The sequence below is a fragment of the Ambystoma mexicanum genome, chromosome 3q (genome assembly GCF_040938575.1).
Source record: "Ambystoma mexicanum isolate Mex_15411 chromosome 3q, UKY_AmexF1_1, whole genome shotgun sequence".
NCBI lineage: Eukaryota > Metazoa > Chordata > Amphibia > Caudata > Ambystomatidae > Ambystoma > Ambystoma mexicanum.
Window position 1 is genome coordinate 648,257,284 of NC_090926.1, and position 26,439 is coordinate 648,283,722.

The following is a 26,439-nucleotide window of genomic DNA, read 5'->3' on the forward strand; positions in this document are numbered from 1 at the left end:
CCCAGTCGGAAGGTTGAGTGCTTCACCCTACCCCAGACCCCCTCAACCTACATGCATGGCTCTTGAGAGGATGAGGTATGACGACTGGTACCTCTCAGAGAAAGTACTTGAGGTGTTGCTGACTGCATGCAGACCGTCTACAGGATCTCTGTACGCATGCAGGTGGAGAAGATTTGAGGCGTGGTACAGGGAATGGGATATCAACCCCATCTCTTACATTACAGTGATGGAGTTCCTTCTGTCACTTGCCTCGTGAGGCCTTCAGATTAACACAATCAAAGCGTATTTGGCGGCCCGGTCTGTGTTCAAGAGGTCTCCAGACCAAGGTTCCTTCTTTACTATTCTGGCCATGGCCCAATTCTTGAAGGGCCTTCTCAATACTGTTCTGCCTACCCCCTTTGTTGTCCCACATTGGGATCTTAATCTGGTTTTGACCTAAAGGATGGCAGCTCCATTTGAGCCTATGCACTCATGTTCTTTACTACTGTTATCCCTTAAGACAGCCTTTTTGGTGGCGATCGCATCTGCCAGGAGGGTTAGCGAGCTGCAAGCTTTGTGCTGCAAACCTCCCTTCCTAAGGTTCTTTCATGAGAAACTCTCCCTCAGGGTCAGGTCCAGCTTCCTTAAGTGGTTTCTGAGTTTCACCTGCCTCTGTCTGTCGACTTGCCTGTCTTTTACCCTCCTCCACATCCCTCAAAAGAGGAACAGCAGTTCCACTGCCGTGACCCGAAGAGAGTGTTAAGCTCCTATGTTGCTCGCACATCTGAGTTTTGGAGGTCAGACCAGTTGTTCGTGGCCCATTCTTTGTCTCAAAAAGGTCTTGCCATAACAAAACAGACTCTTGTCACGTTGGATTGTTTTGTGCATACTCGAGTGTTGCCAATCAGAGGCAGGGAGCTTCCAGCAGGCATCAGGACCATTCAACCAGAGGGGTTTCGGCCTCTGCATCCATCCAACGAGGGGTTCCTGTTGGGGACATATGTCAGGCAGCCACATGGTCGTCCTTGCATACATTCACCAAGCACTTTACTTTAGATGTTGCACGACGAGCTGATGCACGGTTTGGTAGGGCGTTTCTACAGAATCTACTGGTTTAAATCTTTCTTCCCTCCTCCGTTATTCTAACTGCTTGGGGAGTCTATCAAGATGAAGAATCTGTGGGAGAAAAGCAATCCATTGAAGGAGAAATTACTCCCCGTAATGATCTTTCTATGGATTCTTCTCCCGCAGATTCCTCATCGATCCTCCCATCCATCCCCGCTCAGAAAGTTCTGTGACTTGTCGCTTCTGTCTAAACGAGAAAGCATCCGGTGATGGCTCTTAGATGACCGCTTCTATCTCATCTTTTTCAACAACAAAAAAAGAAATGTTTTCAATAGTTGTTGTGTGGGATCACCCTCTTGGGATGTATCCTTGTTAAAGTTTTTACCGGCTGATGAGCCTCCTCCATTGGTTTTTCTATCTGCAGCGGTAAAACGCGAGGGGAAAAAGGGAGCTACTGAAGCATAGGGCCTAGTGGGTGTCCAGACATTTGGTCGACCTAAAACTGGTCGAATGACATTTGGTCGACGCAATTTGGTCGAAAACCAAATGGTCGAATTTTTTTTTTTAATTATATATTTATTTTTCGGGTTTTCGTTTTTTACAAAAATGGGTTTTTGGAAAAAAAACAGGGGTTGGTGGGGGGACCACCCCAAAAAAAAAAAGGGGGTGAAAATAAAAAAATAAAAAATTCGACCATTTGGTTTTCGACCAAATTGGTTCGACCATTTGTCTGGTCAACCAATTTTTTTTGACCAAATGTCTGGTAACCGGCCTAATGACGTGCTATATATACATGATGGACGTCACTTCCGTAGCTGACGATGGAGAGCCGTACAAGATGGATTGGCGACCGAGTCGAGGTTCACTACGCCCCCTGTCCACAAGATTCCGAGCAGCAGAGCTGGATGATGGATATCTATCAAGATGAGGAATATGCCGGAGAAGAATCCATAGAAAGATCATTAAGGTGAGTAATTTCTCCTTCAACCTTCTTAGCCCCCTGATGCCTTTGCTTCTACAGCAAATTGACATTGTTTTAGTAGCAAAAGCTGTTTTCAGCAGGTTCCCCCTTGGAGAGGGGCAAGGGAAGGTATTTCATGTACTTTCTAGTGCCAAAGAACAACAGGACCTGCATCCCATCTTGGACCTGCGCGCTGTAGAACATGTTTCTTCGGAAGGACAAATTCAGAATGGTTACCCTATCCCTAATCTTTCAGGCTTTCCATATGCCGGACTGGTTGAATTAATTTTGCTGCAAATATACGTGGAGGTGCGTTTAGGTGAATAAGTAATGTAGTAGGCTCATGGGGGAAGTCGCTCGAGTGTTCTCCCCCGCATATATTTGTATCAAAATCGACCACAAAAAAATAATTTGATGAAATCAAATTCGATAAAATCTTTTTGACAAAATCACACAGAACCATCAAAAACACCCACGACCAGTACATGGTCCTTCATTTTGCCCTACCTTTGGCCCAAGAGTTTTCCCCAAGTTGTTAGTAGTGGTTGACCATATGTCTCAAAAGGGTACAAATTCATGTCTTCCTCTATGTCATGGTCCTGAAATCAGGGGCACAGGCATGCAGGGGTCGCATGCACAGGAGACCTGGGTGGACACTGTCCTGGCGCCTATGGCGCCAGGCTCATGAACAGAAGTAAACAAGAACATCCATTTAACACCAAAAAGCTTTTATTATGGACATAGCACTTCAGATGGATTAACCTTGAACATTCCATCCATTTAGCAGGATGCTTTAACTGTGAATATTCCATCCATTAAGCAGCCCCAAGTGTATTCCTAGGTGTGGCTGCTAATGGATTGCCTTCGCGTGTGCTCACTCTCTAGGAGTGGCAGGGTGTGGCTGGTAAACCGGCTCTAATTGGCGTGCCCACGATCTCGGCTATATAAGCTGCCCCGATCCTCAAGACAGACGCTTTGTGTTATTCTGCACTTGCAAGCAGCGTAACGCTCACCGTCGCCTGAGGTCAGACTTACCTTTGAAGATCCTGCTTCCTGGACATCCTGTTTCCTGCCAGCATACTTACCAACTGGGGGAAGCTGTTCTTACCTGTACATCTCTTCGGCGAACCAAGTATTCATCTTTACACTTTCCGGAACGCCGAAATCTTCATCTTGGCACCGCAGCACAACACGCTCCATCGTCGACAGCAGCGTCTGCAAGGAAAAACAGAAGACAAGGTTAGACATCGAAAAAAACTGTCAGTTTAAGGTTGCGCTTCGCCATACTTCGCGCTTTTCCTTAAACCATCACTTACCTGCTGTCGAACATTGCAGTAGCATCCATCTTCCATCTGGCCGCATCTCTCAGCTGCATTGAGGCCGCATTTCCATCTAAGGGAAGAAAACAGAAGAGAGACATTATTGCGGGCATAAATAGGAGTAACATATAAAGACATTAAACAGAACGAACAGCATCACAATAGCTCAAGAAAAACTTACCAATCATAAGGAGAAGCATATTCGTAGCTTGACTGGACTAATCCTTATCCGGTATCAGTGAAGGAACTAGATCCCATTCGACGCGCCCCTGCCAGAAGTAGCAGGACGGAGAGCTTATCTTCCATAACTCACAGGTGAGCTTTATGGGCCGGCGTATGCTCACAGAAACCGTACTTTGGGGTGAAGGGTTTGAGAGGTACAACAATCACAGATTGGCGCACTCACACACTGTTATCTCCACGCAGGAGCAGTATTACCACATGCCACCGCTTACAGCTTTTCTACTGAGGGAGAGGCCTGAAGGGGGTGATTCAAGTTCAGGGAGGGCTGCAACCATGCCCCAACGCCTCCGCAGAGACCAGGTGAGCGTAACACTCTACCTGTCTCATTCAAGCCTCCTTTCCAGGGCTGTAGTTAGATCACCTACGCCATACTTGCTACCTGTTGCATAACTTGGGCTTTTCCCGCAATCTCAAAATGTCCCTCCCAGCATGTATAGTATAGTTCCTTTGGTCGGGTTCTCAACACTTGCTTTGGTGGGGCCGTCCCTCGCAAGGTCAGGGTAGTTAACACCAGTCAGTATTTTCCAGAACAACTAACTCGTTCCAGCCATCACATTCATGCCTCTCCTGGCTCTTACAGCAGCTTGTATCTTCATGTGGCCCAAGGCTCAGCTACGTATGAGATTGCTCCAGTGACTACTATGTTTTTAGTGGTCTGAGTTCCCGGCTAGCAGAACAGGTCTGCAACAAAGTGTTGCAATAACTTCTGTGGTAGGCCCAATGAGACAACATACTGAGGAGACCGCCTCTATTGGAACCTCATTGTTACTCTTTTACCAAGGTGACTTCTGTTGTTCTTCTTAGGTGCAAACAAGTTCTTCCTGCCCACCCAGAGAGGGAACAGGGAAATGGGTGATTGAGTAAGCCAAGTGAATGGATGACAAATGCCACATGACTCTCTCCAAGGGGCTGAAAGGACAGGAGTTCAAGTTAGCACTGGGTCCCACTAAAGGTGCAATATGTAGACCTCAGACTTCTGACCCTCCACCCTTTTTCCCTTTCATTAGCCTCTACAGTGTGGTTAGCTGCACTCAGGTACACTCATTAAAGATATCCCTTGATGTCAGAAATGAATGATAATTACCTGAAGACAGAGGCTGTCGAGTAACAGGTGTCAATGGTATCCCAAGAGAAACCAATCCCAGGAACCTATGTCCTGATGCAAAGAAAACCAGACGCAGGCAGGAAAAAAGTTCAAGCTCCCAGTTCAAAGTTACACAAAAGAGCTAATTGAAGACAGAATACAAAAGTTCTAAGTCCCAGTTCGAAATTCAAGAAAAGAGCTAGATAAGGTCCAGATATCAGTCCAAGTTCAGTCGGATGTCAACAGGAGAGATCTGGAGTGCCAAAACAGAAATCCAAAAGGACAAACGAGGAAACAAATCCAAGGTCAGATCTGGTATCCATAAGACAAGTCACCACTCATGCGCTGGAAACACAATTGAGAAGTGATGCAGCGTTCTCTTGTCGCCATTACATTCTGGGTTCCACCGGACACGCGCCTCTGAAACAAAGCACCTGCAAACTGAAACAGTCAGCACCCTAATACACGCAAGACCTCAACCTCAACAAAAGTCATCAGGAAACTAGAGAAAACCTGGCACAACTCCAGGACTGCATCCGACCTGGCACTCCTCAAGTAACTCAGAGCAACCCACCGACAACTAATCAACACAGGCAAGGCCTCCTACTATCAGAACGCCACAGCAGAAGCTGACATCAAAACAAAGCTCTCTTCAAAGCAGTCAAGCACTGCCTCAACCCGCTACCCGACCCTGCCATACCACACTCCATTGGAAAATCCACCTCCATCAACATCTTCTTCATCAACAAAATTGGCAAGATTCGCCAGCACATAGACACCAGCTCTGCATCCTCAGACCCACCTCACGTCCCTCCTTGCGAAATCTCCACACCTTGGATAACATTCAAGACACTGTACAGAGGACCTTGTAGAAAACCTGGCCACACTCAAAGCCACATTGTATACAGACGACATGCTCCCAGCATCCATCCTCAAGACCCTCCCAACAGAAGCTGTACTTCCCTACCTGGAGATCATCAACAGCTCCCTAAGTAAAGGCACCTTCCCATCGACCCTAAGAATTTGACAAATCCTCCCTCTCTTAAAGAAACCCACTCTGGATCCTGACAACATAGGTACCTATAGCCCCATCACCCGGTGGTCGGTCATTTTTTTGAAAAAAGAATGTCGAATGACAATTTTTTCGAAAAAAAAAAAGTCGAAAAAAAATGTCGAATTCCGTTTTTTTAAATTATATATTTATTTTGGGGTTCGGGATTAAAAAAAATGGGTAAAACAAAATTTTTTTTTAAAAAACCGGGGTTGGGGGTGGGGGGACACCTCCATTTTCGGAAAAAAAATGCATTAAAAAAAAATTCGACATTTTTTTTCGACATTTTCTTTTCGAAAAAATGACTTTCGACATTATTGGTTTCGACATTATGACTATAAACCCATCTTCCCTTCCTAGGTAGGATCATTGAGAAGGCGGTAGCCGCACAACTGAAACAAAACATCGTCACCAACAATCTCCTCCAAACCTACCAATCCAGGTTCAGAACCAGATGCAGTACTGAGACAGCAACCAGACCGGTGGTCGACGAAACCCTCAACATCCTTGATGACGGCAACCCCTGGTTCAAAGGGATTCTCCCTTTTATCACTTTCCCCCAGAGGCTCAATGTTACCCGAGCCCTGGTACTCTCTAGGCTTGACTGTTGCAATAGCCTCCTCCGGAACCTTCCTTCTTCCACTCTGCGACCCCTCCAGCTAATCTAGAATAGGGCAGCAAGACTTGTCCTTGGCTTAAGCCCAGGGGCCGCATCTCTGCTGCCCTAAAAATTCTTCATTGGCTCCCGGTTCCTGCACGGATTCAATTCAGATCCCTCTGCATCATCCACAAGGCTGTCTTTGCCCGGGGGGCCACACTATCTGTGTTGAAGACAACTTTATCTTACTAAATTCTCTCCCTCTAGACCACTTCGTTCTTCTGGCACCAACTCTGTGTGTGTAAAGGGTTTTGCTAAACAGAGGGTTTGTGGTCGATCACTTTCCTCACCTGGCTCCTTCCTATGGAACAGCCTGGCCCTGCCTCTGCGCCTTGAGCAGGACTTTCTTAAATTCCGGAAGCTCCTCAAGACCTTCCTCTTCATCTCTTCCATCACTTCTTCTCCTCTCTGCTAATCCCACATTTGCTGCAAGTGGTGTCCGGGGCCCTTATGCATCCTCGGGTGCCCCTGACCTCCCACACCCAATTCACCCAGCTCCTATCTTCCCTCAGCACTTGCCTTGGCACACCCTCCGCCCTGGAGGATTGCACTTACTCCTAATGTGGCCCTTGGCCATGTAGCACTCAACAACCCAAGCACTTCATTTGTGGCTCACCCACACCCGGACTCCCCAGAACTTACTTCCTCTGCCCTTTTCCTTGCTGCACTTGCACGTTCTGAAATACTCATAAGGCATAGTAGGCTTGTCCTTCCTCCTTTTCCCACCACTGCTCTTATTCATTATTTTGTTATGTAATGTATTTCACTCCCTTGTCTCCCCCCCACCCTCGCTTTGAAACAGTATTTTACTTGCTGTATAAGCGCCCCACAAGCAAACAATAAATAAGTTAATACTTGATCTCTCGGCTGCTTTCAACACAGTAGACACTCTTTCGCCACTGGAACCTTCCCCTCCCCTCTGAAGCACTCCCTTGTACACACCCTCTTGCTGATCCATCCTCTTGGCTAACTATTGCCTGATCTCGATCAGTCCTTTACTGGGCAAACTCTTGGAAAAGCTCGTCCTCTCTCATCTTAACCTTCACACTGAATCTGTTGGTTGCCTCCATGGCCATCAGTCTGGCTTCAGAGCAGCCAGAAGCATGGAAACCGCTCTCCTGAACATCTGTGAAACCTGCTCTCCAACCTTGACTCTAACCATCCTTCTGTCCTCATTCTCCTTGATCTTTCTTCTGCTTTCTATGTGGATTACCATGCCATCCTGCTTAAGTGCCTCTGTGATAACCTGGGTATCACTAATCAGGCCAAGGCCTGGTTGACCTCTTTGCTCACTTATTGACCCTCTCGGGTCCAACTGGGGTCCTTCCTCTCTACTATCTCTCTCTATCTGTGGTGTTCCCCAGGGTTCTAACCTCTCTCCCCGGCTGTTCAACCAATACCTGGCACCTCTTGCCCAACGCATCGCTGCTCTCTGCTCCAACTTTCAGTGTTATGCAGATGGCACCCAGCTCTCTTTCAGGCTCCCCTCGGCTCCCTCTACTCCTCTCATTCCTGACTGTCTGTCTGCAATTCAGGAGTAGTGTGCCGCAATGATCTCTGCCTTAATGCCAGTAAGACTAAGATTATCCTCATCGGAACACCAGCTCCCTGGTTTCCTCTCTCTCTCTCTCTCTCTCTCTCTCTCTCTCTCTCTCTCTCTGGCCGCCCACTCTGGGTCCTCTTCCTGCCCCTACCTGTGAGGCTAAGAACCATGGGGTCATCTTTGACTCTCCTTCTCTCCTCAAATCTCTGACGTCTCTAAGAAGTCAAACTATCAGCTGCACCTCCTCGGAGGTATTCTTCCTTTCTTCACTTTCCCCCAGAATCTCTGGTCCTCACAAGGCTGAACTACTGCAACAGCCTCTTTCTAAATCTTCCTGCCTCTACTCTCTGTCCTCTCTAACTTATCCAGAACAGTACTGCGAGACTTGTCCTTGGCCGCAAGCCCAGGGATCGTATCGCTCCAGCCCTGAAATCTCTTCATTGGCTCCCAGTGGTGGCAAGGATCAAGTTCAAGACCCCCTGCATTGTCCACCAGGCTTTCTTGGGCTTGGGACCACACTACCACCAAATCTCTCTTCCTAAGTATCTCCCTTCTCAAGCTCTCCACTCATCCACCTCCAACTCTGTGAGGGTCAGACACTTTTCCAAGCAGAGAGTTGGGGGCTGATCTCTTTCTTCGGCTGGGACCTCCCTCTGGAACAGCCTCCCTGCCTCTCTCAAACTTGAGCAGAGCCATCTACGGTCCAGAAGCAACTCAAGACCTTCCTCTTTGCTTCAGCTTTCCCTCTTCCTCTCTCCCCTGCTGATGACCCATCTGTTCCATGCACTGGTCCCCCTGGCCAACCTATGAACCTGGTCCCAAGTCCCCGCCTGTCCAGTTGCACCTCACACTGCCTCTTGGCTCCCCCAGCACTTGTGGTCTGTATCTGTAACCCTACAGTCTCCCCTCCCTGCACTTATTAGCCACTCGTTGGCTGCTGTTTCTGATTGCCTGCACTGAGCCACCCGCTGGCTGCACTTTTGATTGGCTGCACTTCTCCATTCCACCCTTTGCACCTCTCCTCTTCCCTGCATCTGAATGACACACGACCTAGTAAGATTGTTGTTTTGTCCTCCATCTGTTTCCCCCTCCTTGGCATGTCATGCCTAGAAACACCTGTGTACAGGCGTGTTATAAATGCCATATCATAAATTACTAACGTGGCAGAAAGGAGCCTCCACACACTTGATTTGCGCAGGGCAGTAATATATTATCTGGAAAAAACGAAACCACTAAGGAAAACAAAACAGTTTTTTGTTTCAGTGGCAGCTGGTAGAGAAGGGGACCCTGTCTCTATATCGGCCATCTCAAAGTGGATTGTAAATTGCATCACACTGTGCTACACTCTTGCCAAGAGAGATCAGCCCTTCAAGCCTAGAGCACAGTATACTCGGGGCACTGGGACCTCCATAGCATTCATTGCAAATGTTCCTCTGGAGTCCATTTGCGGAGCAACAACCTGGACCTCTGTACACACTTTTACAAACAACTACTGCCTAGATACTCACTCTAGGTCTGATTCTCAGGTGGGACAAGCGGTACTAAGACATCTCTTTACTACTGTTACTTCTCACATCCCACCACCATCTCTAGGTACTGCTTGCTAGTCTATGCCCAGGGGATCAGAAACCTTGTCCTATGCTGGTTCAAGTCCTCCCTCTCCAACCGCCAGCAGTTTGGTCAGATGGACTCCTCTAGATCGCCAATGCAATTAGTCACCTGTGGAGTCCCGTACGGTTGCATCCTCTTCCCAGTGATCTTCGGCCTATACCTCTAGCCACTGGGAGCCCTCCTAGCCACACAAAACATCCATATCTACCAACATTGATGACACACAGCTATACCTCAAGATAGACTCCATCAAGGACATTCATAGGCTCAAAACCTGCCTCTTGCTGATCCAGTCTTGGATGTCCAGTGCATACCTCAAGCTCAACCCCTCCAAGACTGAATTCCTACTCCTCACCAACACCACCCAACAACCAGACATACAGACCCGACCATCAACCATGATCTCTGAGTGCTTCGGCTTCCCACCCGAGCTTACCTCCTGCGCCAAGTCTCTTGGGTTCCACATCGACAAACACTTCTCCTTCAAGACACACATAGTTAAGAAAACTCAGACAACTTGGTATCGGCTCTCCCTCCTGTGAAAAGTCAAGCCCTTTCTCCCTCCAGACAGCTTTTGATCCATCGTTCAAGCACTGGTCCTATCCCACCTGGGTGCGTGCAATGAACTCTTCGAAGGCCTCCCATCATCCTCCCTTGTGCCTCTGAGAAGTGTCCTACACGCGGCTGAATGCCTCCTCAAGGGTCTGTGCAGATACTACCACATCATCTTGGCCCTCATTGACCTTCGCTGGCTCCCACTGCACACACAAATCACCTTCAAGTCTTCCTGCATCATCTATAAGACAGTTGCCCTCAAGTCGCCCAGCTACCTTACAGCTCCCTTTCAGAGAAACTCAGCATCTCCAGCGGATAGCGCTCCACTAGAAGCCAGGGCACATGCAGACTTGAAATCCGCTGCTGCATAAAGAAAAAGACCAGAAAACAAGCCTTCTCTGCCTATGCCCCAAAACTATGGAACTTCCTCCCCACCAGCATCAGACTCGCTCCTACAATTCAGAAAAGAACTCAAGACTCATCTCTTCAAGGAGTCTCTCCTCCTCAACACCTAGGCCATCACGTCATTCCTCTCCTCCCCGCCACCTGGTACAGCTGTAGCCCTCCTCTGTCTCCCGCTGTATATCTGTTCTGTTGTTACTTCTGAAAAGTGCTCCGTTATATGCATCTGCACTGTCGAATACCTCTGTAAAGTGTTCTGTTGTGTATCTGTATTGTTGTACACCTCTATAAAGCGCTATATTGCTTCTCGAAGCTAGGTTCCCGCTCAATAAATACCATGATAGTAGTGCGGGTGCTGAGGCGATGCACACGTCATGGCAATCTCCAGACCCCATGCTGTATGCCTAGATGCCCATGGGCCTTAGTGCTTCATAAATCTACATACATACAGGTGTGCCCGCTGCCTTGAGGCATCGCAGTTCCTGGCACTCAGCCCCAAATAAAGGTAGTCATGGACGTCTCTCAGCAAGGTTGAGGCGCTCAATTTAACCTCATGGTGAGTGGGCTTTGTTCCCTGGTGGAGACAAATCTCCACATCAACATGCGTCAACTGCACACAGTCATGTTACCCTGTTTGTTGTCCTTCCCTCTGTCCCTTGGAATTGTCTTTATCCTGACGGACAAGACAGTCGCTACACACTAACCAAACAAGTGGTGTGGGTGTGTGCTTGTGTTGGGTTACTCACTCTTTACAGGCAAGAAATGCAGCTGGGGTTTTGGGCACTGATGAATAATTTGTGTGTCAGCTGCTCATCTTCCTGAAACAGAGAATGTGGTGGGCCAGGGCTGAGTAGGCAGGGCTTGGTCCCTCAGTAGTGGGCGCTGTCCCAAGAAGTTGTGGATGAAATAAACCTCTGAGGGACCCATCAAATTGATCTCTTTGCTACCAGTGTCAAATGGTGGGTTCTGCTCCAGCGAGTTTCCTCCAAGAGGGGCACTGAGGGAGGCACTAACTGTGGACTAGATCCATGAGCTGCTGTATGTGTTACTGCTGATTCCCATCATCCCCTTAGTCCACAGGAGGTTGTGGTGGTTTGTGTCCACGGTGATTCTGATTGCTGCAGAATTGTCTTGGATGTTGTGTATGTGAACCTTATGTACTTGGCCATCTGTTCTCCTTGGTGCCTTCTACAAGGGTGGACCACCTCTTCTGGTCGGGAGAAGGGCTCTCCATCTAAGTCTCAGCACTCTGTCTTCATGCCTGGGTGCTGAGAGGCTGCAATATAATCCGGTGTAGGATCACTTGGGCAATGTCCTCTCCAGTAGGAGGCCCGCCACTTAGCGATCTATCCCTGTATATGGCGCATGTTTATGGCTTAGTGTTGGGAGAAAGAATTTGTTTCTTTGCTGTTCCCCACAGCGACTGTTCTAGAATTCCTCTTCAATTAATTGCATCCTCCCACGGATTCCTCATCTGGATATATATCCTCCAGCACCAGCTGTTTTATGAAAATATCCAAAGGTGGCATAGTGCAGCTTGGCGAACACCTTCCTTGGCTCCTGTGCTCCTCGACTCCAGACATTACATTGATACTCATACATATAGACTGCACTGTGCCCTCTACCTCTGTTCCCTTTTTCCGTGCGCTCAGCACACTGTTTTTATCTGAACATTTTGAAAAACATTTCGGCCTCACTATGCCGGTCTTCAAGCCTTCGGGTTTCCTGCACTGCCAGGACTGCAGCTCCAAGACGCGACCCGCATAATATTTGTGTGTGCTTCTTGGGGACAGATCATGACACAAAGCAATGCGGCTAGTGTCAGTCTATGAACCCAAAGGCCTTGAGGGAACAAGCAGCTAAGTTGTTAATAGGCCGCCCCCTTTGAAGTCGATTGCCAGCTCAGTTCCCAAGTCTATGGAGGCCGACACAGACTCTGAAGAAGAAGGACGAGAGGGATGGCAGGTGTCATAAGAAGTCCAAAAAACATTCTCCTGCACATAGTGAATCCTACCACTCCTCTTTTTCCTCATAGGACAAGGGGCGATAGTGACACTTAGCTTGACGGACAAGGTAAGTCTTATCCATTCAAGAGTGCGTTTAAGTAGGAGTGGCAGGATTTCAAGAAGGAAATGCTAGAGGTAGTTGCCAAGGCAACAGCTGCTGCGGCTTCAGTTTAAACATGGTCGTTGACATTGCCTTCTACCGCACCAAGTGAGCTGATAAAAAGGAAAAGGAATCTGGTTGTACACCCTCGAGCTCTGCCCCCTCAAAGACTGTGACAATGGCTGTCAGCACGTCGAGTTTGACCACTTCTGCTCTGGGTTCTGCTCCAGTCGCCCCTCTATGTCCCAGAGTTGAGGGTTAGATTTTTCAATCCATGAGGTTATTTGATGACATGGCGGACCCAGTCCCTTTCAAATTTGAGTCGCTTTCAGGGCGGGCCACGACCTCCTGCTGGATTGTTTGACAGATCAAGCAAAACCCATGAAGCTAGCTTTGGGAGTCTACGATGCAAGCACCCCCAACATCGAAATGCACCAGGCTGATCCCCACGCATACCAATATGCAGTTTCAAAAGGTTACTAAGAAGATGGTAGCAGCCCTGGGTCTCAGCGGACCTTCGAGACCATTGGTCTAGTATGATTTGACAGATGTTTTAGATATAGGTCCCCAGTCATAAACATCCCTGACCTTCAATGCGGTGATCGCTGACCCAATTAAGGCACTGTGGCAACAACCTTGTTCGACTCTGGAAGTAGACAAAGAGCTGACTAGGAAATATAAGCCGGTGGGTAGAGACCATGCATTTCTCTCAAACCACCCAACTCGAGAAGGTCTAGTGGTACAAGCCACCACAGTGAATTTGTTAGAGTTTAAATTGACTATTTCTGCTGGATAGGGAAACAAAGAAGACAGACGCCCTTGCTAAAAAGATTATGGCATCAGGGAGCATAGCGCTAAAGGCCCTAAATGCCTCTTGTGGAATAGCTATGTTTTCTCATGTCTTTTGGAATCTGGTATCGTAGGCGTCTTCCCACTTGCCGGAGGGGGGAGATCAGAAATGGCTTCCTGGACTTCCCTGAGAAGTCTTTCCACATCAACTAATGGACCTCTGGCCCGTACATCTGGCATTGTGCTCCTTCCTTCCATCAATTAAGGGGTTGGCTGCCCAAACCTAATCGACAACACCACCACCATGCACTACTTCAACATGATGTGCAGAGAGTCAATACTTCTATGGTTTGGGGTGATCCAGAAGGAAGTGTCAGTGACAGCATCTCCCCTCGCTGGCAGCGTGAACCTCCAAGCACACGCATTGAGTTGACTATCGGCGTGTCTCACGAGTGGGAGCTGAACAGGAAAATTGTGGAGGAGATCTTCTCCAAACGGGAGAAACCCCAAGTCGACCTGTTTGCAACTAGCTCCAGGACAGGACTTCTGTTATAGAGAGTTCCAACAGCTTTTGAAAGGGTTCAAAATCATGTTTCCCAATACATTTATAGATCCAGCATAGGACTTAAATTTAGTCTTAACCTTTTTGATGGCAGCCCCTCTTAAGCCTCTGTACTGTATTCTCTAAGGTTTCTATCTTCTAAAGTTACGTTTCTAGTTGCTCTTTCAGCAATAAGGAGAGTTTCACTTCATGCTATGGATTTGCAGGCGAGAGTCCCTGTCAGAGATATCTCTTGTGCAGCAACTGGAGTGTCCCTTCTCTCATTTTCAAAATTTTACCTCTTAGATTCAGATTTCAAGGATGGTGTTCTTTTAGGAATGTTAGTCCATCAGAGCATATTCATTTAGCAAATGTGTGCATGCCAGCTTCCATTTGAAAATGAATAGCTTTGGGAGTATTTAAAAGGACTAAGAACTATCGCAGGTTCTTTATTGCCCATATGGCTTGCCCCACTTACGAGTGCTAATTATAGAAGGTGGTTATTTATATACATTTAAACTTTTCAGACTGGAATGTGAGTGGTGACTTCGGAAGTGTATGCCTCTTTGTGAACGAACCACAAATCAGAAACACAGAGACAAACCGATAAGGAATTCCAGAGGTTAATTCTTAAGCTGTCCTGCTATTCCAACAGCTTCATTCTCCCTATAGTTGGGTTTCTAAATTCTCCCTGTTAGAGGTTCCCTCTGCTGCTGAGCATGGGAAAAAATAGAGGAGCACTGAGGTCATAGGGAGTAGTTTTCTCCACTTATAGGACGGTGACATCATATACGGGATAGAGGATACAGATTGTCAGAGGTTATCAGCACTTCACTACACTATCCCCAGGCTGAAGGTTTCTATGAACAGTTTGCGCTGAATGATATCCATTTAGATGTTGAATCTACAGGAGGAAAATCCATAGAAAGACCATTACACTGCAAATCATGCTTTTATTTGTTATCCTGCCTTTCTGTATATTTAAATGAATTGAATAAAAAAAATAACAACTCCTGATAGTTGTGAATGTTCTTAAGAAACTCTTAAAATTAAAACATACCTCATAATTAATTAATCTGTAATTAATTAATCTGTAATTTGTTACATAAACATATGTAAGGACATTCCATGTTTTGTTTGGGATGACTAATGATTAACAAATCAATGTAGTTATTGGCCCATTTCCTTTTGTTCTTTTCCAGGGATGCCGAGTTACCTGTAGTGCGACAACAGCGTAATCATCTGTGTGATTTGATGAAAGTGCCTAAACCAATGCTTGTTTCAAAGGTAAAATCCCATTAACCTACTTCATACTTTCTTTTCCAGTGGATAGCTTCCTTCCATAGACTTCCCATATTTTGAAATAGCTGCACACATAATCTGGAACCAGGCATCTCAAAATAGCAAACAGCGGGTGTTAGAGTGACCACAGTCTGCCTCTGTCCTCTTAGCATGGTGTCCTGAGGCTAGAAGATAAGTCTATTTTATAAGTGGCAGCATTGTCATAGCTCCTTGTTGCCTTCAGGATATACTTGAAGCTGCAGGTGCTATCTTCCTCAGTTTTTTGTTTTCCCACTGCTCATGCAGAGGAATGTGTTTTCAATAGGAATTGCCATTTAACAATGTTGGCCACTTTTCTTCAGTAAGTTACCTAAATCAAGCCACATTTCTTGTGTGTTTTGGAAAAGACCAAGGCAGCAACAAAGAGTGTGAATCCTGTCAATCGATGCACCCAAAATCAGTCCATAAGCTTACAGCCACACTTGTACATCCTTCCAGTATCAGTGTCAAAACATCATTCCTGAGGTGAGTAAAAGGAGAAAAAGAAGAGTAGTAAATGTTATCACCACTCACGTAATCTTCAACTTATTGGACTTCTAGGGGTAAACATTGAACATCTCAAAGACGTTCAGCCATTGATGAGGCTGCACTTTAGTTAACAGAAGGGAGAGGCATTAATTCCCTACTGCCAGAGGAATAGAAGACATTCTGTTTGGTGCTCAAGGTGTTTGAGCAAGTAGCTGTGAAAGCACCAATTCCAACTGCACCTCTTAAAGGCAGTACAGAGCCCCAAAAAGCTGCTGTTGCATGCGTTTGGGTTTATGGAAGGTTTTGTCCTCAACAACTTCGGCCTGACTCAGCACGCAGTCACCACCACACTGCCGAGGTTATTGGCTACAAAGCTATTGCCACTGTGGGTGGCAGCATCATTTTGGGATTATCCAAAAAGGAGTCGGAGAATGCATAGGAAATGCAGCCTGTCTATCAGGAAGGATCCCTATTACAGTGGCAGACAACAGAAGGATTCTAGTGGTTGATACATCCCCAGATTCTTAGATCCTGATTGCTCATAATTAGACAGGTTAGATTAGGGTGCAAACTTTAGCTCCCTCAGAGCTGTCATCGAGGCTGGTGCAGACCTTAGGTTTAGCAGATTCCCCTAAAGAAATCAGAACACACAGAGCTGATATCCTGGATCCAAAGGTCCCCAGGTTTCGACTTTTGCCCTTTAGCGGGGCTCTAACAGATAAAAAGCACAGGGCTAGACCAACTGATACTCCTTTTTTTAATAGGTGATCCATACCAGAAATCTTGATGGTCCAGGCTGCAACCGCAGATTCTAGGCCTACAGCAATCACAATCACGCCCCAGATAGAGAATGTAAAAAATGTATTTAATCGGGCTGGAAAATCTTTGCTCTAGGGAGTTTGTCGCTTTGTACATCTTATAACCTGCCAAAATATACACACTGTAATATGGCCAAGATGGTTGGAGAACATATCCCTTCATAGATGCAGGCTTCCTTTTAACAGCTTGTCTAGGATGGAAACGATACTGTAAGACATTTCTTTAGAAAGGCATAGACTCGTCAGACTGTTTTGGATGATCCATGGGCACAGCGTAGTGCAGTGCTGCAGCGCCACTCGTGTATGATGGTGAATAATGCGGCTTCTGGTCAAGCCAACCTGTTAGAAATGATGTTTGACAGTTTGATGAGAGCCCTGAAAAAAGTGAAGCCTTTTAACAAACTGCCAAGTCACTAGGTCTGTCCGCTCCATCGTCTTCTCTTTCCTCCTGGACAGGATGAACTAGGCATTACTCTTTTCTGCCCAAAGGTTATACCGTCCCTCAACAATTCCACATCAGAATAAGCAGTAGTTCTGCTCTTCCAGGGGATGAGCGTCCTCAAAATTGAAAGCTACTTTTACTTTGCTGCCTGCTACTGGAGCGTCAAAACCATTCTAATTAGATTTTTCCATTTGCCAAGATGAGTATCCTGTTGTGGGGCAGGATTAGACTGTTCAAACAGGTATAGCAGAGCATAGAATCGGACAGATGGGTCTTACGGAGTGGGCCTCCCTTATTTATCTGTTTATTTAACAAAAATCAATCCAAACAACTGCCACCCTCACCTTGCCTTTACACCTAGGGTACTGCTCCTTCAAGAAATTTCTCAGCTAATGATGAAGGGAGCAATGGCGCATGTTCCAAGAAGAATGGAGAACTCAAACCAATTCTAGAGCTGAGGCTTCTCAACCTCTTCCAAAAAGAACAATTAAATATATTCATCCTTGCAAAGATCCTGCAGGCTTTGGTGTTGAACATAACTTGCTTATATGCTTAGGCCTCCACGACATGAACGTTCACGTTGCTATCTGCCTAAAATATCAATACCTACCTTTGGAGGTGGGAAGCACTCAGTACCAGTTTGCAGTTCTTCCATTCTGATTCACTTTGGCCCGAGAGTAATCATCAGACCATAGCAGTCGTCACAGTCCATTTACACAGTAGGGATGGTGCATGTCTCTCCCTACCACAACATTGGCTCTTGAGGGCATTTCAGAAACGTCAGCACTTAATGATTATGGCTGGCTTGCAACCTTTTTCAAGAGATTTTGCCAGCAATGTAAAGAAGTCCTTTCCGAACCCTTAAAAATGTTTGCTGTTAATAGGGGCAGTCCTGGATGCAGATCATTCAAAAAAGGGTCTGGGAGCCCCTCTACCGAGAACAAACGTGGCCAAATAAACCTGTTCTTTGAAAAGGTGCCCACTTGTGAGGATCTACAACCACATTTTAGCTGACTGTACCTTTCACAGAGGAGTAATACCCATTTGCATGTCAGTCTGGTCTCACCCAATTGGGAAGTCCAGCACCAAAATGCTATGCAAGTCTCCGCTGAACAAGAGCCAACAGCAACCCTGACATGTGTTACGGCCTAATTGGGCCTCATCAGTGAGGTGAAGCTGTGCCTTCTGAAGCACAGTGAGCAATGGCTCCACGTCTGCAGTACCCAGGGTAACTTGGAGTGAAACCCCAAGTTGCTAAAAATTCAGAAAAGGGTCTAGGAGCCAGTCTACCGAGAACAGACACAGCAAAATAACCTGTTCTCTTGGAAGGTACCCACTCATGAGGGTCTACAACCAAGTTTTGGTTCACTGTACTTTTCACAGTGGAGATATACCCATTTGCATATCAGTCTGATCCCACCAACTAACTCCAGCGGAGCTGTTCCCAGAAATATTTCCATCTTCAGATTCTTACTGCACATTTCAGTGTTGGGAGTCCTCTCATCTTGCTCTTCAACTATTTTGCTATTTTTGGAGTTTTTTCAGATACATTTGCTATTTCTTCTCCTACTCTTTCTGTCGTCGACCATCAATTGACAACCTGTAGCAGGGACACATTGTTGGCGAAGATCTACCATCACCAGATCTTCGCTTCAAGTTTTTCGGAAGGCCTAGGCTTGGGCCCACTTCGCACCTCTACGATGTCTGAGGAGAAGGGGAGTCTCTTCGAACTCTGCAAGAAATTTGGAGTTCGGAATGTCTACGTCGAGGATCGGCACTGCAAGTGCCTATATTGCCCACATCCAGAACACGACGAAGATGGATGCGAGATTAGCCACAGATTCCCACCTAATGAAGCAAAACCATAATCGAAGGTTGGTGACATGGCTCAAAGAGGAAAAGGCCTTTGACTCAGCCTCCGGCTGTGGTCATGCTGCATCCAGGACCGGCCGGTCCCATGAGAGTGCTCCCTCTGAGAAGAAGAGTTTGAGATCCTTTGAGGAAGCCCCTTCCCAGAGGATCGTAAAGAAGGTGAAACACCACCCTGCTGAGCTCTATACGTTTGCCACGGCCGCAGGACCCAGTTCGGGAAGGACCCGATCTCTGTCTACTGTTAGTCTGCCGGGTTGGGGGGGTTGCCTTCCGCGAGCAAGTCCCAGACCCCTTCAAACCATAGATCTTCGTCAAAGGACAAGGCTAAGAAGGAGCGGTCTTCGGGGAGTCCCATCGACTACCTTGTCGTCCACCAAGACCACGACTTCGTTGAGGATGTCTTGGTCTTCCAAGGCGTCCACCCGTCGACGACCACAGATCCATCGATGACCACGACTCCATTGCTGGCTTTGTCTGTATCCATTTGACGGCCCTGTTGATGCCCATCATTACTTCATCAAATGGAGACCCTATAACTACCATGATTTCTACAGTCAAGACGATGGCAACCCCAGGAGTGGCTCTGCCTCCACAGCCTTTTGCTGCAGCAGTTTCTCCGTCCTCTACCACAGAGGATATACCTGTTGAAGTGCAGGTGTCCATAGTCTCCTCATTCACGAGGGATTCAGTCACGAGCAAGGAGCTGCTACCTTCTTTGGATTTTCTCCCCAGGCCCGTTGAGGCTGTCCCTGACAGGGTTGATGGGATCTCCAAGGAAATACCATTGCAACTATTCAAGCTCTGATGATACCACTTTCACGAGGGCTACTATTCGGACCACAAAGGAGGCCTCAGCCCTGTGTCCTGAGAGGGATTGCCGCGGGCAGAGCCGTCACAACGTTTTAGCCCGGAGCCATTGCCAGCTGTTCCTTTTGCACCTCAGCCAATGCCCAGGGACATGTCGCTGAACATTCTCACTACCCTCCACACCTTGGTGTCAGAAATACAGCAGAGACTACCAGTTGCCCCGGTGCCGGGCCCAGTCCGCAGCCCTCCTAGACCACTGGCTCAATGTTCTCCCAGGCCAAGTCCTACAAGACCAAGGCGCCTACTTAGCCCTACCAGGCCGAAGCAGCAGCCTTGACCTTCAGAGACGAAATGCCAGCGGGCACTGCCACTGAGTCCTTTAACTTCGGTGGGAGAGGTGCCACCACACACCAACACATGCACTGACACAGACACTACAGCAACACATACAGACAAGTATGATGACTATGTACCAGTTGATGGAGAACCACTGGGTGCCGATGAGCCCACCAGGGCATCGCCACTGAACGAGGTTGGCTCCTACCATGCCATGATTTCGAGGGCCTGCGCTCCCTTCTGTTTTTTTCCAGAGGAGAAGAAGGAAGGGTTTCTTTTTTCAATGCCGGGAGTCCTCTCGGAAGACTGTCATGTTGCTCCCTTTGCTGGACAATGTCTGGGAGGAAGGTTCGTCCCTTTTGAAGACGCCAAATACTGTTCCCTCCAAAATAGACAGGCTGGAGAAGAAGTAAAGGGTCCTGGGCTCGGCCCCCAGGTGCTTGAGATTACAGCCTTCTCAAGACTCTGTGGTGTCTGCTGCCACCAAGAAGCGCTTGTCGAACCCATCGTCCTCGTCCATGGTGCCTCCAGACCAGGAGGGGAAGAAGCATGATGCAATGGGGAAGCGCGTCATTTACACTGCGGCCTCCACCGCAAGACCGCCAATGCCCTGGCCATCCTGTCCCGGTGCGACCATGAACTCTGGTATAAGCTCGGGCCAATCTTGGGTTCCTGCCGGCCGACAAGAAAGCCGATGCCCGACCCTGTTCCATGAGGCCTTGTACCATGCCATCACGGTGGCATTGCATATTGCGAACTCCAGCATCCACCAGATGGGCAATTGAGTGGCCCTACGGTGCCATGGTTGGTTGAAGGCCAAAAACTTCAGGGCAGGTGTGCAGCCCAAAGTGGTTGGCACACCCTTTCCATCTCCAGACTCGGATTCAGTGGAGTAAGCGATTCTGATCCCAGAGTAGATTGCACTAGAGAAACCCTTCCCTTCTAAGACCCCTTACTGGGGTGACCTGGATGTTTTCCAGGTATTCAGTGCATGTTATTGTCTAGCAGAACTCTAGCACAAGCTGCTGAGTCTCTCTCTGCTCCTTCACTTTTAATGGCTGTGGTCCCCCTAGGATCTAGCATCTTTGCTGGTGATGAGGTCAAGTCTGAGAATGCCAAACCCCTTTGAGGGTAGTCCAGGTGGTTCACAGGGCATTGATGTTACCATGGGCACATGTGACCCTAATCCTGAAGTAGATGATTTGGCCTTGAGCCTTCGGGAAGCCAGTGGATTATATACTTCCTCTGATATCGACACTCCTAAGGGGTACTCTGGCCCCTCTGATGATATGTCCACCTTCAAGTTGGTAATGCATAAGGCTCCTGACTGCCTTGGGATTTCTTTCCTGTGAGCACACACACGGTCAATAAGCACACTGATATGCTACAGTTGGATACCAGCAAAGATGCTCTTGTTCCAATTTTGTAGGGCTTTAAATGAGCTGATAATGTTTTTGTTGAGGTGGAGCGGTCTTCCTATGCACCCACAATATGCAAGAAGCATCCTTCCAAAGCCATGCGTGCTGGTTGTGCCATATGTGATCTATATATGATATGCTTTATAGGCCTAGCCCGAAGGCCGTTCCAGGAGTTATGGGCCCTGAAAACCGAGTAAAAGGCCTGTGTGCAGTGAGGGCATTTAACAGAATTTACCGGTCCATAACACCAGGTATGGCCTGATCACAAGGTCTATAAAGCTATTATGGCCTGAGCAAATATGGGGTAAAAGGAGCACAAAAAAGGCATCTACCTGGCTAGTTTTGCGCAACCATGAAGAAACGTGATGTGGAGGAATAGGCTGGGCTTAGTAAACATCCGGGCCACATCAGCCAAGTTGGGTCCAGCAAAGTAATGGAGTTGGGGTGGAGCCGTCCACCCTAACCCCATCAAGGTAAGGAGCAAGGATTGGGGGTAGAGGATTTCTGGTGCCTGGGCCGCATCTGTCAGGTGTGGCCCAGACAAAAAGGGGAGTGGTGCGGGCAGCGTGGCTGTCAGCACTGTAATCCCGTAATGAGAGAGAGCACCACGCGGAGAGACCAAGCAGTGGCGGTGACTCGGGGAGTCACGCGTCTCCCCCTTTTATTGGCCAATTTCCTGGCCTTTTGACCAATGCGGGGGCACATCCCTCCCCCCGGGTTATTTTTATTTGGTGATTTATATAGTGATTCATACCAGATTATTCCACTTTGTAAGTGCTGTCATAGTTATCGGCCAGGGCTATCGGAAACATCATAGAGTCCTGTCGTGTTTAGAGGTTTAGAGATTTTAAGACGTCCAGAACTGATCCATTGCAGGAGGACAATGATTAATCAGATTTATGAATCAAAAAGTCTTTCAAAGCATGTTCATCCCTAAGTACTGTTGTGATCATTATTCCATATGGAGAATCTCCACAAGAAATTGACATTTATTAAGTCAGGATGGGGGCATTCGATTTTCAGACATTCCTATGTGACCTTTTCGGAGGCTTCTTAATCTTATTAACGCAGTATGTTCAATTTTCCATGTGGGGCCTCAGTTAGAACTTGTATCACTCCACCTCCCAAAGATGTTTTAAATGTGGTAAGTGTACAGCTTGTTAGGTTGCTCCACATGTTTGGAGAATGTGTACAACATCAAGGATGCCATCACTTGTTAATCTTCTTATGTGGTCTATTTTATAGTCCGACCTTGTGACAGGCAATAGGTGGGTTTGGGAACCAGGGCATTCAGTACTTGTCCCATTTTAAAGAATGCCGTAAGTTATTAGAGGCAGGTGTTCTCAAACCTTCTTTGGGCACGGTACACTATCTTTTTCGGATTAGGTGCATGCCTTGAGGTCTCCCTGGCTCTCCGATTGGTGATATTCTTCGTACACTGGCTGCCAAGACAGAAAGCTTAAGCACCTTTGCTGATGAGGTTACACCTCAAACAAACCACTCTAAGGGTACTGCAGGAGTTTGAGGACCCGAGTGTGCCCATCTGAGTTTAGTGCCAGACTTGGATATTGTGGATTTATCCTTAGGAGACTTCAGTAGACCAGTGAGTTGGATACAGACCCTGAGCTCGATTGGCTTGATCTGTGCTGGAGCCCCTCTGGCTTTCTCCTTGAATGTGATCTTGCACAAGCCTTCAAACTTCCTTTGGTTACCTGATCCGGCCACATACTCCAAACATTGTGGAGCCTGATACCAAACAGGGTGACCTTACCCCCTTCAGCAGGAGCATACCAGGTCCTGTTTGGTCTGTGTGGGTGGAACCTGCCTTTGCCCCAACTGTGCTCAAGAAGTTTGTGAAGAACAGGCATGCTCCTGCGGCCACCTGTACACCTCACAACACAACCCATACCCCTCTTCTGAGAGTCTTGTGATTCAGAGAGGGTTGTCGTTTGCAGGGGCGTTACAAATAACTCTTTCGGTGCAGGGGTCCCAGATTGACTTAGGACTTGGTTTGCCTGTGAGCTTTTGGAATCCGAAGGCCCTCTTGTCACCTTTTGTAAGTGGTTGAGTCATTATTTTTTATTACACAATTAGTGGTTGGCTGTTGTGAATTGTGGAATTGGCGGGGGAAGGCTTTAAGGGTTTTAGGCACTGATCTTTTGCTGCTGTTGGTACATTAATAAACTGGGAAGTTCTCTTTGTGGGATCATATAGCTACTAGAAATTCACTTGGACCTACAATGGAGCCGGTTCACCCTAAGTGGTGCATGAATATTAAGTCTCCATAGCACAGCTTCAAAGTTATTACTAACAATTGTATCTGCCTCATTCGATCAATCATGCACCGTTATAAGCCATATAAGGAATAGAGCTTGGTGCCATAAGACTCAAAGCTGCTAATGGCTTCCCGCAGTGCACTGCGGTTCTGGCAAGTGCAGCTATAGAGGAATGAGATGGGGTAGGCTGTTCGAAATTAAAATCATCCCCTTTTCATGCTTCTACACTCAACATGTCTGAGACCAATGCCCGACCTAACTGGGTGCTAGGACCTATACATCTGACATGTGCTGCATTATATTCACGGGTGAGATAATGACGAGAGTGATCTGTGGTCAATATCTTATTATTGATAATATCTTCATTTCTTATTATTTTTTAGAGCAGTCAGCCATGAAGCAGCACCGGTCATGAGGAGTATAAACGCCTTTTCTGCCGCGGATTATTCTGGGTCCTGTGGAACTACCCCTATAAGCAGCAACACACCGTCCGTGCTATTCTAAAATGTGTTGATCCCCGATTTCTACATGGAAATGAGAGACGTCATTGCCACTTTCTGTCTACTACCACAAGATGGCACCCTGTTCGTGTGGCCTCCCGTCATGGATTTATTAAAGCATGCTGCCGTTTACCCATCATTAAATGGATCTTAAATAAAATAATGTTTCTTATACTGTGCAGTCGATAATTGTGAGTGCTTTACATCAACACCACAGTGGCTGGGTCCCCTTGGGTTGCGTATGTATCTTTATTTCCCCTTCATGTAAAGCCAACATTCTGGGTAATGCTGGTTAATGCTAACACACTGTCCACTTTAAGTTAAGTGTGTTAGTGCCTGTAAAATCTTCAAAAGAGATCCCCAAAAACCCTTGAGTACTAAATCTAGCCTTTCAGTGCAAGTGAACATATTATTGATAAACACAGACATAGACAGTGCAGTAGTCTACACAGATGCTTTGGGGTGGGAGTGGATAGGCAGAAACCCTCCTTGCACGAGCGATAAACAAGTAACCGTTCTAAGGCTCTAAAAACGAGAGCAGCCTTTATTGTTCCGCTCTGTCTAATGTAATGCAGTCTTGTATAGCGCAACCGTTCCCATTTTGGCATTTTGGTGCTAGGTTCTACTACAGTTAACATACTGACTGGCAAAAACCTGAAAGGTTTCTTTAAGTGTTCCAATTGCAGCATGTGCTCGTAATAACATACAAAGCTACAGAACTGCGAATGGAAAGAATGTGATAATTAATGAATGTATACATTGCAAAACCACTTATGTAATATTTCTGATTATGTGTATCTGTAACAAAGTAAATGTTGGGAGTTCCATTCGGGAATTAAGAGTAAGAATTAGGCAACATCTCGGAACAATCACAAGCACAGACAACTTGTCAGCACTGTCTGAACACTGGAACAAGTGCCATCCGAACGACAGAAAGGAGGACAAAAAATTCTTTGGAGCCAAACTATAACCCAGGACGAAATAATGGGGAACCGAGAGAAATGTTTGCGCTAAAATGAATGTCGTTTAATCTGTGATGTAAGAGCGCTAACAGGAGGTTTGGACACTGATACAGAAATGCACCACTTTTTGTGACAGCATATGACTTTTTGTGACAACATATGAACAAATGGAATTGCAATCTATAGAGGTCCACCACCGAACGTTCTGCCCCAATACCAACCTACTATTCTGAACACCACATTAAATGGGATCCCCTAAAACACAATAAAATGATTGAATTCAACTCGAGGGTCTCGCCTATCAAGGTCTAATAAAGTTACAACCGAAATGAATGGTTTCTCCAATTGTGACTTATTAACGCATGAGCAAGATTAACACAACTCCCTACCCTGATTGGACATTCCCAACCTTATAATTTCATTTAACTTAGCAATTAGGATCAACCCAACCATTGCCGAGTTAAGACTGTTCTCCCTTACTCCAAAATCACTTAATCTCATCAGAACTCAATGGTTCTCAAATTAAATTTTAAAAAACAGACGTTCCTTTTAAATCGAAAGTATCAGGGCCCTACGAAACATTCGATCTCTGCTCTCAACATATATAAATCCTTTACCTGTAAAAACAGTCCTAGCAGATCGACAGAACAGATTAGTGTCCACGACTGAGCAAATAGGACTCTACACCTGAGACCAGGCACGTGACCAAGCACTGAGGTCACATGACTTAGTTACAACGTCATGGCAATCGACTAATAATAGATTACCAGGCAGCGCACAATCAGAGGTGAACGAAGCCCCAAGCAGAGGACAGCTAACGCAGGGTCCCTGACGATTCCCAACCTAGGCTATGCGTGCATGTACAGCAGGGGTAGACAACCTGTTTCACTGGTGGGCCGAATGCACCACACAACTCCCATGCAGTGGGCCAAACTGTCAATCGCAATGAGGTGGTTGGTAGCAGCATCAGTGCACTTATTTCAGTTTTAAAAAACTTGGGTGTACTTTTTATTATGTTTTTACTTTAACAAGTGATACATAGCCTTTCAGTGGAATTATCACTTTGATTTCATTGTATTGTGGCACTGAGATTATGTTTTTAAATATTAAAAAACTGCATGTATCATGATGCAAAGACAAATATGAAACCCCAGAGGCTTCACACACCTGACATGACAGACTTGATGACTGATTGACTGACCAGGAAATACGTCATCTATAAACTCATGTGACTTAGAGGGCCATAAATAATGTCCTGAAAGGCCGTATTCGGCCCATGGGCCAGATGTTGT

The 26,439-nt window shown here is 46.8% G+C and overlaps 1 protein-coding gene across 4 annotated transcripts in view; it reads left to right on the forward strand.

The window, feature by feature from the left end:
* Positions 1 to 24,362, forward strand: part of TBCD (tubulin folding cofactor D) — a 2,839,019-nt gene extending 2,814,657 nt beyond the window's left edge. For 3 of the 4 annotated variants that reach the window (XM_069654539.1, XM_069654540.1, XM_069654541.1), the window contains exons 40-41: positions 15,110 to 15,194; positions 24,069 to 24,362. In XM_069654539.1, coding sequence (XP_069510640.1) covers positions 15,110 to 15,194; positions 24,069 to 24,083 — 100 coding nt within the window. In that variant the 3' untranslated portion in view covers positions 24,084 to 24,362. The remainder of the gene's footprint in view (positions 1 to 15,109; positions 15,195 to 24,068) is intronic. The other variant, XM_069654542.1, reaches the window with a different exon arrangement.
* Positions 24,363 to 26,439: the final 2,077 nt, after the last annotated feature.